The sequence below is a fragment of the Haliaeetus albicilla genome, chromosome 21 (genome assembly GCF_947461875.1).
Source record: "Haliaeetus albicilla chromosome 21, bHalAlb1.1, whole genome shotgun sequence".
Lineage (NCBI taxonomy): Eukaryota > Metazoa > Chordata > Aves > Accipitriformes > Accipitridae > Haliaeetus > Haliaeetus albicilla.
In genome coordinates this window covers 24,671,049-24,690,109 of record NC_091503.1, presented here as the reverse complement: position 1 = coordinate 24,690,109, position 19,061 = coordinate 24,671,049, and the positions used below count along the sequence as shown (strand labels likewise).

The following is a 19,061-nucleotide window of genomic DNA, read 5'->3' as shown; positions in this document are numbered from 1 at the left end:
TTCATCAACAGGCTAGTCTGAGGCCAATAGTAGTTTCTACTGACTGGAAACAATGGTTCATCCTTTTGGACAAGAAGCACTTCTTCATTAGGAGTAGGGATATAGATTCTGAAGGAAAACACGCAGTTGTTGAGCACTGTTGTAACATCTGACAAAATATGGTGAGAAATTCTCACCCGAGTTTCACAGTACACACTACGTATGGCAGCACTTTCTTGTCCACACCAAAAAAGAGGAACCTTTCCATCTTCTGAAGTCTTTTGAAGACCAGTAAGTCTCTTCTGTTAGTGACGGTATCCATCCTTCCCCTACAGTCCAAGCGTGAGATTTCCAATTCCGTTAAGTCTAGGTTCAGCAAAAAAAAACCTAGACAAAAATGTATAATCAAGATCCTTGAACTGTAACCAGTAATGCAATACTACCTGCTTTCCAGGAAGTCATTTTACACTCCCCTATATATTTTAAAAGGGAACTGCTGCAAATTCAACTGTCCACATGTGCTAGGTGACCTTATATTAACTTTTAATTAACATTTAACTACACAAAACAGATATTCATAAGAATATTTTATAAGTGACAACTTGCAATGAATTGTCTATTACCATTCTCAAAAAGAGATCCCAAAATGAAAGGATGGTAGCTTTTTACTGAACCTTCAGGCTAGGAAGTCCCAACTATTTTGGGGACTATTTTTATATACTTTTGGTAACGTTTAAGAATTTGCAATACCATCGCCCCATATTCGTTTTTATTTAGCGAGTTCAAATGTTGGGTTATCAGATTACCTAAGGGGGGGGTCTTCCACTGGGTAAGACTGACTTTGGAAATCTGAATGGCTGGGATCCCTACTAGGGTCATCCCCTAAGTTAACACCAAACACGCAGTCATCAAATTGGAAAGGTCTAGGCAGGCATGCAAGTTGCACTACTAAGATTTCTCAAAGGAAAGAAGCCTCTTGGGTCAAGATAGAAACTTCCAAGACAATTCAAAGCAAAAGTCTTGCCTCTCTCTTCCTTCCTCAAACTATTCCAATCCCTTCCAGTTCAAAGGGCTAGGTATCATGCAGCACAAAACTAAAGGTCTCATTCCAGTCCTCCAGTCAGAATTTTTGTCCACGCATTTTCTCCTCAGAAGGCTATTTGTTTTACAATTAAGGAAAACCATGTGGCAGTTTCAGAGAAGAAATAACATGCACGTGTGCCTTTGAAAAAGACCGTGGTTTTCTAAACAACTCTAGTATTCAAGTAAAGCTCAAAAATACAGTAAAGAAACAAGACAGCAATTAAATAAAAATCCATTACAATTTGGGTAAAAGCAAAATCAATTTCCAGCATAGACATCTGCAAACATACACATTTTTTTTTTAAAGACAGCTATAACCAGCTTGTAGTTCTACAACGGGATGCATCAAATAGTTCCATGAGCTATCTCACTCTGTCTGCTGGCCCATGGGATTCTGCATACACTCACATACAGCGGCCAAGTCCTCATGCTCAAGTAAGATGAGCAACTTATACTAAGAACTCCAACAGCAAAAAAATCCCCTGGTTTGAGAGAAACTTTGTAAGGATAGAAGTAATGTGTTACTGAAGACTATCATACAAAATGCCATATGGGACATATACAACCTCAATAATGTTATTTCCTGGTGTTAACATGTCATTTATCCCCCTAATGACCCTACTGGCATTTACACAACCACTTTGATCTGACCTAAATACAGGCTACTGCTGAAAGGATAACTCACCCTCCCCTTCCCTGCACTACACTCCTGTTGGAGCAACATGAGGGAATTGATCAGTACGGACCGTTTCACAGTGGGTGGGAAGGATGGAAAGGAAAAAAAGAAAGAAAAAAAAAAAAGAGACCAAACCATCTTTAGCTACATGATTTCCAACACCCAGCTCAATGCAAGCTGGAGACACACCAAAGCGTGAGCATCCCTTCCAGCCAACTCCTGCATTGGCCCAAAGGAATCACGAAACCATGGCCTAAGGAAGCCGCACCGAGAACTGCAGGCACAAGGCTCCTACAACCACACTACTGGCAACTTCTGAGCCTGATGCCTGTTTCCAACCAAACCTGACTGAGCAGCTTGATTCTCTTAGATAAGGAAGCTCCTACAAGTTCTGTGAAAACAGATGGTCACATAAAGAAAGGAGATCTTGTACTCTACCATTCAGCACTATTAGCTATAGTGTGAGCTCCCAACTTGTTAGGTGCTGGAGAACTAGGAAGAGGAGAAAAAGAAGGCAATGAAGGACGGAAACCCCTCATTTAGAGCTTGGATCTTTTTCAATATCAAATTGAACCAAACGCAAGACAGATGCATTAAAAAGGAGGCTTCCTTAGTATCACACTATATGATGTGACCAAGGCGGGGGGGTGGTGGTGGAAAAAGACACACAGGAAGCGGCTCGGAAAGATGCATACCAAAACTTACGATAAAAAAAATAATGGAATGAATCCAAGGGTAAAAAGGAATTAGGCGAGAGGTGTAGTAAGCTGGGATCGTTAAGTGTTATTCAACAATCCTCAGCGTCTGGCAGTAAGGTTTTTTTGTAGACTCTAATAAGCTCATTAAATATTTGACAGGATATTATGAAACATTTGTATCTAACTGAAACAGCAAATTGTTTTTCCTGTAGTTTATTACAAGTGTCATCACTTCAAAATAAACTGTAGTTCATCAGCATTTTATTCCCCTTGAAGACTGTAAGATGAAAGGTATTGGGGTCCAGGGTTAAGTGTCCTCCTCTTGGGTGGTAAACTAGGCCCCGAGGCTCTGTGACATTATATAGCCAAAGGAAGATATGTTTTTTAAAGATACAATCAAGTTTCCGATAAAAAAAAAAAAGCCAAGTAACACCACAAAAAATCCCACCTCTTTCCTGCTGTCTTCTCCAAAAAGAGAAAATACAAGTTTTGCTTCACTAAAATCCGGGTAGGTTTAAAAAAGATTTTTATTACAACACTCATATACTTTACGTTCTGTAGAAGAACACAAGTTTTAGCTATTAAAGCTATGTAGTAAAACACAAAGATACACAGTTTAAATGTACAGCTAATAAATATTTTTGAAGACTCCACCAATGTGAACCAAATAAAAGACTTTCAGTAGTCCATCCCATCAGCAGGGCCTGAAAGGGGACAATCGTTTCATATTAGAAACACTCATGTAAATATTCACATGCAACAAAATACTGACCCAACCCAGAATCCTGACATACCTGTAGCAGCCTTGGAATGATTAACCTTGATGGGCAACTGGCATTAATAATACACAGAGCAGCGCAGCAGTTTTTGACATTTGTTGCTCCTGCCACCCATAGAAATTATGCTTCATTAACATCAAAGACCTTTCATTAACTGCTTACTGTCATCCCTGCTGTTTACAGTCCTAACAGGTCAAACACCTTCCTTTCTCGAGTCCTGGTTTGACATTTGGTACAAGCCTACCCCTGCTAGTCTAAGCAGAAGCCACCTCCTGCCTGCCTCGGGCTGTCACCTCCATCCCATCCCATCCTCTCCGCTGTGAGCCATTTACACCACTGCCAATACCAAAAAGTGGGTAATCAACCTACAAGAAAATTAAGCACTATTTCTATGTGGAAAATTACTTTCATGTACCAAAAGATTTCATCTCATGCCTGATCTAAAAGAAAAAATAACCCCAAGTTAGAATGTGTCTTCTTAAGAGGGAGAGACTTTTGCTAAAAGATGTCATTATTTTCAGAAATAATGATGACTAAATTGACATGGAAAAAAAAAATTAGCCAGTCACATTATTTATCCTCATATAAAAAGGTTCCATTAACTTATGTTCTCATGTTCTAACGAAAAGGAAAAATATTTGGAATAGAAACAGTGTTTAAGTGCCTGACAAATATTTGCACATATCTTTGGTTTACAGATAATTCGGGGCTAAACTGACCAAATCCACTTTTTTGAAGGCAGCAAATGGCACCTACCACCCTGGAAAGTTTGGATTAAAAAAAAAAAAGTGTATCTTCTAGAGATGCTGAATAAATTTCAGCTATGTCACCTACCTTTATCACACCTGTATTTTAATACTGCACAACCTTAACATATATCTAAATATTGCTGATAGGCAGTGAAATGTTATTGTTTCCATTCCACAAAATGGGAAGCCACAGGCAAGAGATTAAATGCTGACCAAAAAAACCCCCCCACCTTTTAAGTGACCAAAGAAATGCAGATATGTCTCCAACTGCTGACCAGCTCTACTACCCTTAGGTCATGCTTCTTCCACCTCTTCGCTTGAACTTTTCTTTTACATTCACCCAGTAAATACCATTACAGCATGCAACAGAGAACGCAGGCTGAAAAGTGAGAATTCCAGAAGCATAATGTCTAGCAATGGTCAGTATTAAGAACTAACTTCTAGTAGTATAAGACACAAATGTTTTAGAAGCCAAGAACAACAAAGAACAGTATTTATTTTCTAATTGTCTCAAAGCAAGGACTTGCTAATTATAATCCGAGTGAATCAAGACCAGACAAATCTAATAAAAGCATTGTATAAAAATTGGTGCACTCAAGTCCTAAAGTTCACACTGAGCAAAGCTAAACCGAAAATGCTGCTACATCAGACCCAGCATATTTTAAATTGATTACTTTTACAATTTAAAATCTTTTTTGTTTTCGTTTTCCTCCCAAGTACTTAGCTAACGTAATGAAAAGATAACTAGATAACTTTATCTCCCCTTCTACTCAGCACTATCAAGATGAGTTTCATCACGCAAATGGTGTTTTAAAATTTTAGTCTGTATTTTTAAGATGATTTTAGTCTGACCTAGCATTTACGGTACCTTTGTTCTAAATCAGATATAAAAGATTGTCCATGTTGCACCAGATGCAATAGCAGAATGCTGATGTGGCACGAAAGGAAAGCCACAGTCTTATCTCAGAAAGAATAATACTCTCTGTAAGAAGAAAAACACAGCTTACATCTCCTCTGTAGCACCTTATATTACTGACTGATAAAAAAAGAATCAGATTGGTTTTTTCCTGAACCTTACAGAGCACGCCCATACACAGATGTTTTGCATGTACTGGTGATTTTCAATCAAGAAAGTTTAGGCCTGGCTGCACCCACCCCTGCCCCCCAAAGAAAAAAAATCAAGAGAACTGCAATAAAAGAAAATAACTTGCTGTCATAAAACAGAGGAAGTAGAGTGTTTCAATGGTTTCCTGTTGAGAAAAAAAAAAATCTGCTTGAAGTCCAGGGTAGCAAGCTGTTAGCCCAATTTCACCTAGAAATCTGAGAGGCCCTACCTAACTATTAGCCACTTAAGAGTTTGAAAGTCGACCGACATCCAGTCTTATCGAGACAAAGCCATCGTTAAACTATGGAAAACCTCTCTTATTTAATCGCTTGCTCTTCTGAAAGTTCAAACGACACCACCTCGTTTATGTCTACGAAGCCTTATATGTTCAAACGTCTACGGTATTAACAGCGTTTAGGCTGCCAGTATTATACATACAGTATCTAGTAATTTAAAAATGTCTTGCCGCAGCGCTGATTCCCATTAGAATCCCTCCGATCACGCAGGAAATGATCCCTCTGCTACCCGAGTTTTGCACCAACCTAACAGCGGACTGCTAAACTAAAAAAAAAAAAAAAAAAAAAGTACTTCCAAGTGGTTTTTTGCCAGTAAGAGCAGTTCTCAGAGAACCCCGAAGCACGCGAAGGGGACGCCCGGCTCTCGGAGGCAGAGCTCACGGCGAAGCGCTCGGCTCCGAAGCGGGGGACTAGAGCGCGACCTCTTCCTCCTCCTCGACGCCTCCCTTGATGCTCAGGCTTCATCCTCCTCCTCCTCCTCCTCCTGGCAGGGCTCTTTCCCGCAGGCAGCCCAGCGCACAGCTCCGGAGGAAGGCCCTTTCCCTCCACGCCAGCGAGACGCAGACCCCCCAGGCACGGCCGCGGCTTTACCACCCGCGAAGGGACGGCACAAGGCTCCCGGGGCAGAAACCGGCCCACAGCGGCCGCAAGCAGGGCCCGTAGGGTCGGCCGGGGGGGAACGGGGACCCCCCCCCCCTTAAGGAGAAGCGCCAGACCCGGCGCCCCGCACTCACCCGGGCGCGATGACCTGTCCGGGCCTCGCACACAGCTCCCTCACCACACCGGGCCGTTCGGCTTTCAGCTTGCGTTCGGGGCCGGCCCGTTGCGGCCGGGTGCTGGCGCCGCTGGCGGAGGGCGGCGGGGCGGCAGCGGCGGCGGAGGGACGAGGCGGGGGGGGCAGCGGGGCGCACAACGCCAGCACCGACCCGATCTGCACCGCCGTCCCCACCGACACCTTCCACTCCAGCAGCCGCAACGGCCGAGGGCCAGGCGCACGGATCTCCGTGATCGCACCCGCCGGGCCCTCCGAGCCGGGCCCGCCGCCCGCCGGCCCCTCCATCGTCCCGGCCGGGGCAAGGGGGGGGGGGGGGGGGGGTGTCGCTATGGCAACGCCCGCCGCCCCGCGCTGCCGCCGAGGCGGGAGGGGAGGGGGAGGGGGAACCCCAACAGCCACCGGCGGCACCGACAGGCAGCGAGGTCACGGCGCCTCTGCGCAAGCGCCGGTCACCGGGCGTCCGGCCGGGCTTAAAGGGACAGGCGCACCCCAACGGGCGGGAAGGGGAGGAGGCGGGAGCGGGGGCGCGCGGGGCATGCTGGGAGTGGTAGTTCTTCACTCCCCGCCGGGCAGCGGGAAAGGGGGAGGCGCGGCTGAGGCGGCCGAGACGCTTCCCTCACAGGGGGAACCGGCGGCTACGCCGGTGTTCGCCGTTCATTTCCCCGGGTCGTGAGCGGGGAGAGGCGGAGGGCGGCCGAGGAGGGACGAGGTGCCGTGAGCAACCCCGGCCTCGGGATCTCCGGTGCCTGCGCGGCGAGGGCGGCGGATCCTTGTTCTTCGTCGTTGGCGCTCCTGGGCCATGGAGCTCAGGGCAGGGGGCCGAAGGGGCTTCAGGAGAGGGCCTTCCCTCGGAGCGGCTGACTGACTTGCTAGCAGCCAGGGTTTTGACGGGAGAAACACACAGAGTCTCTAAAAAGCAGGCTCTCTGGGTTTTCTTCCTCCCAGCGTGTCGGTCGAGGTACCTTAAAACAAGAACGGTGTGGACCGGTTGGGAATTTGGCCTGCAAGATGCTGCTGTGAGCTTCACGACAAAGATTGGGTTGTCAGGCGGCCACCGTCACCCACAGCCAGAGGGAGGGAAATTCTTGAACGCAAGTTGCCATGCATCGTTCATCAGCTCCTTGTGCGCTGGCGCAATGACACGTTGCACGAGCTCATATGCTTTCTAGATCTCTCTCTCGTACAGTGAACTGAAGGGAGCTGCTTTTTGGGAAGCCTCAAGGCTGCATAATAAAGGAGGCTCTTGACTGTATAGTCCTCTGCTCGTTTGCTACAGAGGTTGGAAGGTGTGTTATGAGTTACACTAAGGAACCGCAAGAGGAATAGTTTGGTTTCGCGGTGAAGGCATTTGGACGCTGCTTAGGAAAATGGTGTTTACTCTTTCTGCTCCAGAGTTCTTGTCCAAGGCAAGTGTCTTCAGCCACAGTTTTAAGAAAGTGTTTGTGTACATACACCCTCCTCACACGCTGCAGGACAGAGTAATAGCGCCTTGCCCTTATTGGTGGGATTTACTCATAAGAAATTTTATTATTATAGCAATTAACAGGGTTTGAAGAGTGGAAGATAAGTAGAGGCCACACACTGAACACTGGACTTAAAACTGAATACTGAACATTAGCTATGTGAGCCCCAGCTGTTCTTTGTGTCTTGACTAGAAGCCTTAATTTTTATGTTCCCTAGTGTGTATTATTCTTAGTAATATTCTCTTAATGTTGTTGTGTGCATGCAGTAAAGCTACATCATAAAAGGTGAGTCGTTTCCTTTTTGCATACTATTCCTTTACGAGGCTGCACGGTTCTCACTGGGGAGACTGGTAGTATCTCTCTACTACATATGTTGCTCTATTTGCTCTTTCTTAATCTGAAATAATAATAATCGGCACTGAAGAAACATGTCCACATCCTTTTGCACATGAAAACTGAAGTTTACAGCACCAGTGACCACTGATGAGGCCACCGCAGAGTTCCACCAGGAAGTGCTGACTTGCGGCATTTCTCCTCAACTCTCATCTGACCAGTGGTTTTAGCTCGCACCCAGGCTTCTTTCTTTTGCGGGTTGGATTGAGAATGTTCTGCTCGGGGGCAGCAGGCTGAGGCCTGCCTCCAGAGTGCAAAGGAAAAGAGAGAGCCTGAAAGAGCAGGAGAATTCATCAGGGATATCCCCATTGTTAAAACTTTTATAGACTAACAAGTCTGGCAAAACTCAGTTCCATCAAAAGTGGTAGTCACAATAGGCAAGGAAAGCCTGAAACAATAGCTGAGGTGGGAAGGGACGTCTGGAGATCATCTAGCCCCAATCCCCCAGCTTAAAGTAGGGCAACTAGCCGGTTGCTCAGGGCCGTGTCCAGTTGGGTTTTGAATATCTCCAAGGATGGAGATTCTACAGCCTCTCTGAGCAACCTGTGCTGGTGTTCCGCCAACCTTGCAGTGAAAAAACCTTTTTCTCCTGTTGAAGTGGAATTTCCTGTGTTTCAGTTTGTGCCTGTTGCCTCTTGTCCTGTCACAGGGCACCACTGACAAGAGTCTGGCTCCGTCTTCTTTATCAACCCTCCCCTACCTCCATCAGATGTTTATACATATCAGTAAAATCCCTCTGGAGCCTTCTTTTCTCCAGGCTGATCAGTCCCAGATCTCTCAGCCTCTTCTCATATGACAGATGCTCCAAGCCCTTTAATAACATTTGTGGCCCTTTGCTGCACTTGCTCCAGTATGCCCCTGCCTCTCTTGCACTGGACCCAGCACACCCCATGTGGTGTCACTAGTGCCGAGCACAGGGGAAGGAGCACCTCGCTCAAACCTTCTGGCAGTGCTCTTCCTAATGCAGCACTGGCTGCTGTTGCTTTCTTTGCTGCAAGGGCTACATTTGCTGGTTCATGGTGAGCTTGGTGTCCATCAGCATCCCCAGGACCTTTACTGCAGAGCTCCTTTCCAGACACTTGGTCCCCAGCCTGTCCTGGTGCGTGGGGTTGTTTCTCCCCAGGGGCAAGACTTGGCATTTCCTTTTCTTGGACTTCATGAGGTTCCTCTCTGCCCATTTCTCCAGGCTGCCAAAGTTCCTCTGGAGGGCAGCACAACCATTTAGCCTGTCACCCACTCCTCCCAGCTTTGTATCTCCTGCAAACTTGCTGAACGTGCCCTCTGCCCCATCGTCAAGGTCATTAATGAAGATGTTAAACAGTATCGGCCCCTGGGCAAACCCCTAGTGAGTGGGTAACTAGTGACAGGACACTCCTAGTGTAACACAAAGCACCAGGGACCAGCTTCATATTCATGCAATGTGTTTCTTTTCCATTTCTGCCCTAGGGAGTAACCTCTTCAAGGAAACCAGAAAAGCCTGCAAATTTTCTCCAGAGTCCCCGAGTGTAATCTTGCCCTGTGTTTGAAGATGAGGTCAGTTAAGCAAACTGTATTTGTTGGTACTGAACGTCCCCTTATTGTATATGGAGACGATGGTCTTGGCAGCAGAGCGGAACCATGTCATAAAAACAATGAGGCTTTGTTTGCACTACAAATACCTCAAACCGATGGTTACTCTGTTTTCCTTTTTGTTGCTAATCCCCCTCACCCAAAGACATACGTTTAAGGTCATGCCGCTTTCTGAACACCTGCCGTTTTCTTGAGAGCTGGCCTACCACACAGCTTTAGTATATTTCAACATCATATCTGTCCTACCAGACCTCCTTGGATGGATCAGGATAGACAATATTTGATCCCTCACCGGCAGGTTTGATGCATGTAAGAATTGGGTAAGCAAAGTCTGACACTGCATGGCCACAGAGGGCTAGAATTGGTGATGTTACAAGTAAGGGGGATGGAGTAAGAAGAGCTCGCCTCACCTTACCAACCCCGATACCTTAACTCTTATCTCTGGAACAAACCGAGGGTGTGCTGCAGCTTCTACAGTACTGCTGATCTCAGAAAGCCTCTGCGGCCCCTCCTTCCACAGAAACTCTTTTGTGATTTTCTCTGCACCTGTAATTGTGCAGATGAAAAGCTCAGCCGGGAGGATAACAACAGAAATCTACATAATAATTATTATTGTTTCTGGTTACTTTGATTGCACTGAGACAAAGCTTTACAAAATAATTGCACCGATCAATCCTAGGTAGGTGCAAGGGAAAACCCCTGAGATAGTGTGTGATGAGAACATTAGGGGAAGAATCTGTAATTCTCTTAAGTAAGTATAATTCTAAGGAACACACTGCGTTAAAATGCTTGACTTCATGTCTGGTTATACCAGATGGCTTCCATCAAGAGGCAGATGTTTTCCCCAGCCTTCCCCTCAAAAAGGACATCAGAATTTAACCACGCCTTTGTATTTGAATACGTAGCATGAACAAAAGCATATGCTGTAGATATCAGCTTCATATAACTGTCGAGTGAAAGCACTGGGGTGGTAGATACAGCCTTGTGGGGAAGCGTTTCTTGAAAGTGATAGATTTTTAAAAATACATATATTCAGTATGGCTGACTTCCAAGAAGATAAAGGAGATAATCTGCAGTTTATTTACTTAAGGTTGAAACATGCTTAGCTAAAACTTCTTTTAAAATAAAATACACGTTACCCTGCTTTGGGTGTTCTAGCTTTAATGAAAATTCAAAATGCATTATACAATGCCTCTTAAAGGTGACTTGGCTGAGTAATTTCCTATTCAGACTGATGACTGATGCTGTAAGCCTGTCGCAGCATACTTAATCCACACTAATACCTGTTCCATAGTGATTTTTGGGAGGCTGTAGAGCACGAGGTGGCCAGCCTCCCCAAATCGACAAGCAGCTTACAGAAACCTGCAAATGGGCAACGTGACAGCAGCTCACCAGCGATGCACGGACCCCGCTCCAGCCCAAAGCCTGGGTGTGCAGCTGCGGTGCCGGGTGGCTGGGCAAAGTCACTCTCAGCTTTCCCCTGTGGCTGGGGATTTGAATGAACCAGCTGTCCTGGTGCTAGACAGCCCCGTTGCCAATTACATGATGTAATGTTGTGAGAGCTGTATCTGCACTGCTCAGAAGTGATGCAAAAGTTGTTCAAGAGTCACAGATTGGCCAGTCCCTACGGCAGGGAGTTTATAGCTATTTATACATAACTCCTCGGTGCAAGAAGTCTGCAAGGCAGTATCACATTTAAATATTACAACAAAATATGGAGACATTCAAAAGCTCTCAGAGCTCTTCTGTGCCCAGACACCTCATTGGATCCCCTGGGATAACCAGTGACAGATTTCACTTGGGAAAGTGAAAGAACCTCATCCCTTTTTTTGACCATTTCCAGTAGGAAGGGACGCTTTACCCACTCCTCAAAAGCCAACGGGACTTACCTTCAGAAACCAGACCAGCTTTTGCTGTACGTGAGGGCCCTGTGTAAAAGAGGTTTGGGTAGTTTCCATTGTGGCAATCCTTTCCTGTTTCTAGACTCTTGACTTCTCAGCCAAGTACCTTCTGCCAGGGTTTCTGCTGGCTTTTACAGAAGCAACTCAGGGAATGACTTTAACACACAGAATACAATAAAACACATATCTGGGGCTTGATGCCACTTGCACTGAACTATCACAAATGTTGTCCATTGCCTTCAAAAGGAGACGATGCAAATTCTTAGCATCACAATAATCAATTAGCAGGCAGTTTCGATTGTGCTGTCACCAACTTTTACACCACCTGGCTCTTTGTGTTTGAAAATGCTCTGTTAGCAGTGGATCTTCCCCCCACCAGCAAATATCTTTGGCAAAGCTCTGTGCTCCTCAGTGGAAACATAGCAGAGACTAATTTAGCGTCTCAATTTTTGTTTTTCTTGGGCAACCTGAAAGAAAAGGATATAAAAAAGAAATCATTTGTGAAAGTTAGTTACTTTTTCCCCACAGCTCCTTCTCTATGAGTGGGGTTAGTTTTGCACTGATGGATCTGCACAGGTGTATTTCAGCAGTGAAAATACTTTTGCATGGACTTTTTTCTGTATAGCAGTGTACAAACTGGCTCATGCCAGATCAGCTGCACAAGAGATTACCACATGGACACCTTCATGCATGTGGCTGGCTACCCATACGTACCCCAGCACAGACACATCCTTTTGGTCCTGCCCTTGAAAACCCTACAGGTAGTTGTCCTTACGCATAAAGTAAACCATTATTTACTTTGTTGGGGCTACTCCCACGGTGCCTTCACAGTCATGCTTCACATCTTGAAGCCCACGTAGTTTTGAAATGCATGACTCGGAAGCATGAATCAACACTTCTCCCTTTCCTTAACAGGGATGCATATGACTTAACATCCCTTCCCTCCTCTGCATTCGGAGAACATGTCTAAATATTTTCATTTCAGGAGAGAAGCTGATGACAGAGATTCCTGTGCCATCACAACCGAAGTTCATTCAAGCTCTAGACCGGGCCATCAACCAGACAGGATGGGTGATTTTGATAGCTGAAGCTGTTTGCAACTGCAAAACTTTAGGGTGGTGATTTCCAGCCTGTGGTCTGCAGGCTTTTGTGGCTAGCGAGTCCATGGATGGTGATTAAGACACTTTGCTGTCTAGTAATCTACAGATGGGAAACTTTTTTCCCCTCACCTCCACTGGAAAATATATAGAGATGAAAACCAGCAAACAGCCGAAAAGTCCTGCCATAATGAAACATGTACTCTTCTTATTGGACTTGTGTGAAAAGTTTCTTCAGACCAAAACTTTTTACCCTGCCCTTCCCTTTATGAAAGGTCAAAACTTTTTTTTTTAAAAAAAGTTTTTATCAGACCAAAACTTTTTGCCCTTCCCTTCCCTTTTACCCTTCCCCTTCCCACTGCCATGAGTCTCCAGCCCAAGTTAAAAAAGGGGGTGTTAGACCCCACTTTGGCAACAGGCCAGCCGGCTGGGCAGTGCTGCGAGCCGGACCGCTCCCCCAGCCTGGGGGGACTTGGTTTTTTCTATAGTCTCCTTCAAGCAGAGTGCTGCGAAGCAGTCCGTAAAGAGAAATGATGTTGAAAATACTAAGTATGGCAACTCTTATTTAAACAGGGGAAAAAATAAGCTATTTAGAGCAATGGGGAAAAACCCACTCAACTGGGAAAAGAAAAGCGCGTTGTTTCATCTGCACAGGCACAGGTAAAATGTGACAGGTAAGATTCAAAGTTCAGAAGAGAATTTAAGGTAATACTTTCCTGCTCATGGTGGATCAGGAAAAGTTCAGAAAACCAAGCAGGAATGTAGGGAGGGAAAGGAAAAAGCTGTTGGCAGTGATTTTTAATCAAAGAGAAATTTCATAGCACTGCAAAGAAGATAAGCAGAATCAAAAGTGATCAGGAATAGAGCTGCTGATAGAAGTGACAACAAAAAAAATCATTTGGTGTGGTGCCTTGCTGAGGAAAGATGTGCCTGGAGACAGAAGTCATTAGCAGGTGAGAACAGGGTGAGGCAAGCACCTTTTTTTTTTTTTTTTTTTTTTCAAAGCAGGGATGAAAACAAGTACATCTGAAGCGGAAGGGGGAAGATGGTACAACCACACAAACGATCAAAGAAGACATACCATATACTGCGTTAGCATAAGAGACAAGCATGCTAGCTTCATAAGCTGATCTTACAAACCATAAATTATGGCATTAGTGTTAGTCGTGAGCGTCTGAACTGGTGAAAGTGGCGTTCCATATGCATTACTAAGAAACCCATAATCATACATTGAGACATGCAGAAACAATGTGGGTGTCTGCACAAACTGAGAGCTAGATCCTTTTTCCCCTTTATCTGAAAACTTGCTGTATGGATGGTGCTGAGATTTTTCTTCTCCTTTATTTCAGGAATATTTTGGGGGAGAGATATTTTTGTATTCTGGTCTCATGAAGGCAAACTTTGGACTCACCTTGATCCTGCTGATGGGCAGTTCTAAAGCAAAGGAGAGGAGCTCTTAACAATGATCCATGAGGGAGCCTCAGTCAGCTTCCTTTCTGCTCCAGGTGCCAGCTTCTTATAGCTTTTAATGCGTCACACAGGTGGAGGGAGAGGCAGCTCTCAATTAGCACAGTCCTAGCATATGGAATCATTTACAAGAATAGTCCCCTGAAGGAGATATCATAAGAACTAAGAAGCCACTGTATACTGGGGTGCTCCATCACTGGTTTTTGGACAAACGTATGTATTGTATGCATCTCAGTTTGACAAAAATATTTCTGTCTTAGAAATACAAGTGAATAGGTTATGTGTCTGGGGGGCAACATTCAGTATACTAAATACACATTTTTATAGTAGCAAAATCATAGCCTAGTAGAAAAACAAGCTTCAGGTGTGATAGCACAAGTCAGAACCGTCCTCACGCAGAATTCAATTACAATTGAGACTTTCTGGTAAACATTTTACTTTTCAGCTGCATATTTTGCACACTATTTGCATGACGTCTCCTTTTCTCTCTTTCCCTTGTTGGCTGACTTTGTGCCCTTTTGGCTTGTCCCTTTTTTTTCTTTTTAAGCCTAGTGGTGATTCACTGGAAAAAAATCCATTTAGCCAGTGAGCAGGAATTTATGACCTATTTAGAAATTAACTTCACTATACTTTTGCTAGGCCAAAGTCAACCCCCGAAGTACCCCCCAGACTGCCTTTAGAAACCGTGCCAAGTTCCCGGTGATTCCCGAGGACTCCCCTCCCATCTGTGCTTACCTCACCTGGCCTGCCCTGTCCTAGATGCTAGTCACTATTTGCTCACCCAGAATATTTTCTCTTAAAAGAACCTATATCCTTGAGGATGGACTGCGTGTCTTCTGCAAGGTCTCTAGAAGATGCTGCATTGCAGGAGGAATAATGAGAAATAATGGCACTTGAGCTTCTACTCTCTGCTGCCTGTGGGGTAACTCTTGCTCCTTGAGCTGTTGCAAATTCTGCTGCAAAGCCTCCGCACTTCAGAGAGGATAAAACCCCGTCTCTATGAGCCGGACAACCTCCTGTTTTCCTAACATTCACCACAGGATGGCAGTGCAAGATTTTAATTTACAGCCTCTGTTTCTATTGTATGGGTACGTGCCTTGTGCGTGTGACAGCGTAGTTAGACAGAAAATTAAAACCAGTAGTGCTTTTTTCCGTTTTGAAAATAAAGATATACTAGTTTCCTTTCGAATGGAGCTGGATTATGAAAACACAGAACCAATAAGAAAACAATGCTGCTGCTGCACGGGAGGTGTTGCCATAAATGCCACATTTCAGAAATATACCTCAGCTGACTATGCGTTTAATTAATTTACATCCTCCCCCCCTCCCCCAACTTATATTGCAAAGATCATTTAGATGATGTATTCCAAGTGGCTTTTGAATTCAGGGAGCTAGTGTCCTAAAACTGCATCTTTGGCCTGTGTGCTAAGGCACACTCCCAGCCAGTGTGGTCCCAAAACTACGTTCTGCCGAGAAAGCTGTGAGCAGTTGCCAGAAGGTTAGTTGAGCCTTCCTCCTCTGTCTCCAGCTCCACATTCCCATTTTCTTTTTGCGAGGCAAGTCAGGGCATTTGGTTCATCTGAAAATGTACCCGACAAAACAAAACAGTTGTTTTTTAATCCCATTAGTTCCCCTGTCTGGCTTGCAGCTTGGGTGCCGGCACCGGCAAGAGGAGGCAGCAGGGAGCCTGGGATCATCCCTCCACTGCACCTCATGCCCAAGCTGGTTAATGTGATGGCAGAGCTGAAGAAAGCTTTCAGGCCTGGGCTCCGCTGGTTGTTGATTCAACTGGTTCGCCATCGCGGGTGCTATTTTTTGGTTTGGCGTTCACAGTGGAATGCTGATGGCGTAGCTTGCTCCGCGATGTTTTTGTCAGGATGCAATATGGTAAAGTATCATCAGGGCTGTATTAATGCCAAGGGCAATGCAGGATTTAAACAACGCGTCCTGCTTTGAACTGCTGCTGAAACACACCCGTACACTCAACTTCTTACTGATACATGTGTCCGTGCTAGTGAATTGCACTGACTGCACAGCTAAATCTCTACAAAAAGACTATGCAGGTGAGCTCCAGAAGACTGAATGCCATATTGACAACTGTCATAATGTCACAGCTACTATGATTATATGAGAACCTTGTTTGTCACTAAAAAGCTTCACAGTTCAACAGAAGAGTTGAAAATATGAACTCTCTGGCTCAAAAAACATCAAGGCACATTTAATTTGTAAATCCATCCTCTTTAGGGTAATGCTTTGAATGCTGGGGACCTGCTTTATGATTTTTAATCCTTGGGACTGGCAGCCCTGTCATTTCTTCCCTTCCTCATCCTCCCACTGGCTGAGTGAGGAGGGGTGTTAGGGTCTTGGTTTGAATGCAGAGAAGTGAACGCTGGGCACTCTTAGCTCTGACCTCTGCCGCTCCTCTTCTCATCAAGCAAAAGCTCCGAGAGGCACAACTGGGGTGATGGGTAATGTTCACCCATTTGCTCAGACTGCTGCTGGAGACAGACAGTTTGATAAACAAAAGCTAAAGAGTTCTTCAAGTGGCAGCTATCTGTCAGTGTTGCTACTTTTTTAAAGCTTATGTACATGTGTTTAGTAGTCCCAGTAGTCCACGGACAGATAAACAAAACATACAGTTCAGCAGTGCTGCTCGTGGTGTAATAAAGGCTCCACAAAAGCACAGCAGAGCAGCACTTACTTCTGCTTTCTCCCTTTCCCAATAAAGGGCAGTTTTATGTTCCAGAAGGTTTCTGGGATGACTGATAGGATCTGATACAGAACCAGCCTGTATGTAGTGGGAGTCTACACTGGAAGACTTAATGGGGGAAAAAATGCATTTCCCATAGCTAGTAGCGCCCATACTACCTGAAGTCTTAGACTTCAGCCTGTATCAGTAACATTTCTGAAATCTGGTATTTTTTTCTTTGCAGGGTAACTTCAGGTAAATCTCCTTTCTGTCTAAAAAGGAGAATATTTTTCTTCTTTTTTTTCAGGACATACCTCTCTCTCCATCTCTTCTAATGGTGTAGTGATAACTGAAAAGTGGTCAGAAATACCTATTTAGTATGAGATGTGGCTACATTCTACATTGTCTAAATAGAACCCAGAAAAAACATTTACCTGTTCACTCTAAACTACACAAAAGCTTTTCCCTTCTTTTCCAGACATGATATAATTTGGGTTTTCTTCTTTCATACACAGAAAACAGTAACACATAGTCATAAACAGTACACGTGTGTATGCAACTGCAGTAACCCTTCAAAAACAAACCTTCAGTGCTACAGGTAACGTTCTCCTATGTTTCAAGACGCAGTATCCCAAACCAGACACACTGCAAGTTCACAACTGCACAGACCCCGAGCACGTCACACAGCCTGTAAGGAATTAAGCTTCACAAACCCCCCCATGGCCCAGGGAAGTATTTTGATTCCCGACGGTGAAGATATATATTTCCATAGCAGCCAGCGGCGGGGCCGGCTGCGACCACAGTACGAGTGGGTGACCCACGGCATGAACACCCACCACTGTGGGCTGGTGTGGGGTACTGCATGGGGGAGTAGGGGCAGAAGGCGAATGGAACAGCCTCCTTGTAAATCACCATTAGGATGGGGGTCCCACGAGGCTTATTGTCCTACAAGCCCACGCAGAAGTAGTTTTTCTTCTTCTGGGGAGTTTGCAGTAGGAAAGAGAGCAGACCAGTAGCGCTGGGGGATGCCACAGGGTAGTTATCAGGAGTAGAGATGAGCCAAGGGCACCGGCCCCCCCAGGTGAGAAGAGTGCAGACACGGAGCAGTGGTGATGGTGGCGGACCACAACCACGGGCAAGCGCTACCTGTTGCCTCTAATGCCTTTAATTACTCGAGCCTGGAGCCCAGCTGTCCCCCTTTGGAAGGTCCCACCACTTTGCACATGCGTTCATCCACTTCACGGTGCCTCTCTCCAAACACTTTCCTTTGGCAGGGGCTGTTTGGGGCTGAAGAGGGGAGGGGAAGGGATGGTCAAAACCAGAACCAAAAATGTGCAAAGGGAAGAGGAATATGGGAAGGAGGAAGAAGGAGAAGGGAGGAAGGCAGGGAACACAGAGGGCATAGAGACTGTAGGTACTGGCTGAGGTCCTGCTGTGGTGGGAGGGGGGTCTCAAAGCACAGCAATAGTCAAAGACCAACAGACCAAGTGGTATCACCTGTATGCAAGCACATGCTCACACACGTGTCAGAACTGACAGAAAAAGGGTATTGGGAGGAGGGAGGCGATCTCACGCAGAAGGAGGCAGGGTTAAGCCATCCATGGCTGTCCTGGTTACAAGGCTGCCCCAAATACCTCCTGCTCTGCACCCAGCTGAGGTGCTGCGGGAGCCCTGGGGCTCTGGAGGTGCCCACAGCCTCTCTCCCAGCGCATCCCTCAGCTGCAGCGAGGACGCCGAGCAGCAGGGTGGGCGGCCGTCGGTGAGGGTCTCCGTGGCTGCTGGCGAGCAGGCGGGTCGAGCCGTGCATCTGCGGGAGCCGGGCAGAGCCGAGAATAAACCCCAGCTTTCCTGCGCCTCGGCTCTATCCGCGAGGCCGCCGCTTCCCCACGCACTAATCTGACATTACAGAACGTATGGCGATGCAAAGCCACAAAGAAACTAAATTAAGAGAGTAGTGGGCGTATGACTTGCATGCAATGTTTCCCTTTCACTGCACATTTCTCATTTACTGTTATTTTTGCATAGGCCCGTGTGACTGAATTCCCATAAAGTGGTCTCCCACACCTCAGGCAGTTATTAGAGCAAGAGGCAGTCGCTGGGCCGACCTGTGCCTGGAAATTAGAGAGAGACAGACACAGACCAGGCATCTGAGAAAGAGTCTGCAGCGCGGGAAGGGATATATGAACCACTCTGGCACAATTCAGTTGTTAGGCAAACGATTAAAGCTAAAAAGGAGGAAAAATGAACTGCTTCCCTGGCTGTATATATAAGCTGGACATTTGTGGAGAGTGAGCAAGTGTTGTGGTTATCAACAATAAAGGAGTAATAAAAAGATAAGATCT

The 19,061-nt window shown here is 45.7% G+C and overlaps 1 protein-coding gene across 1 annotated transcript in view; it reads right to left on the bottom strand.

Annotated features, from left to right (window-relative positions):
- Positions 1–6,576, bottom strand: part of CTDP1 (CTD phosphatase subunit 1) — a 113,788-nt gene extending 107,212 nt beyond the window's left edge. Inside the window, exon 1 of the mRNA XM_069809234.1 lies at positions 6,100–6,576. Within this exon, the coding sequence (XP_069665335.1) occupies positions 6,100–6,425 (326 nt within the window). The 5' untranslated portion in view covers positions 6,426–6,576. The remainder of the gene's footprint in view (positions 1–6,099) is intronic.
- Positions 6,577–19,061: the final 12,485 nt, after the last annotated feature.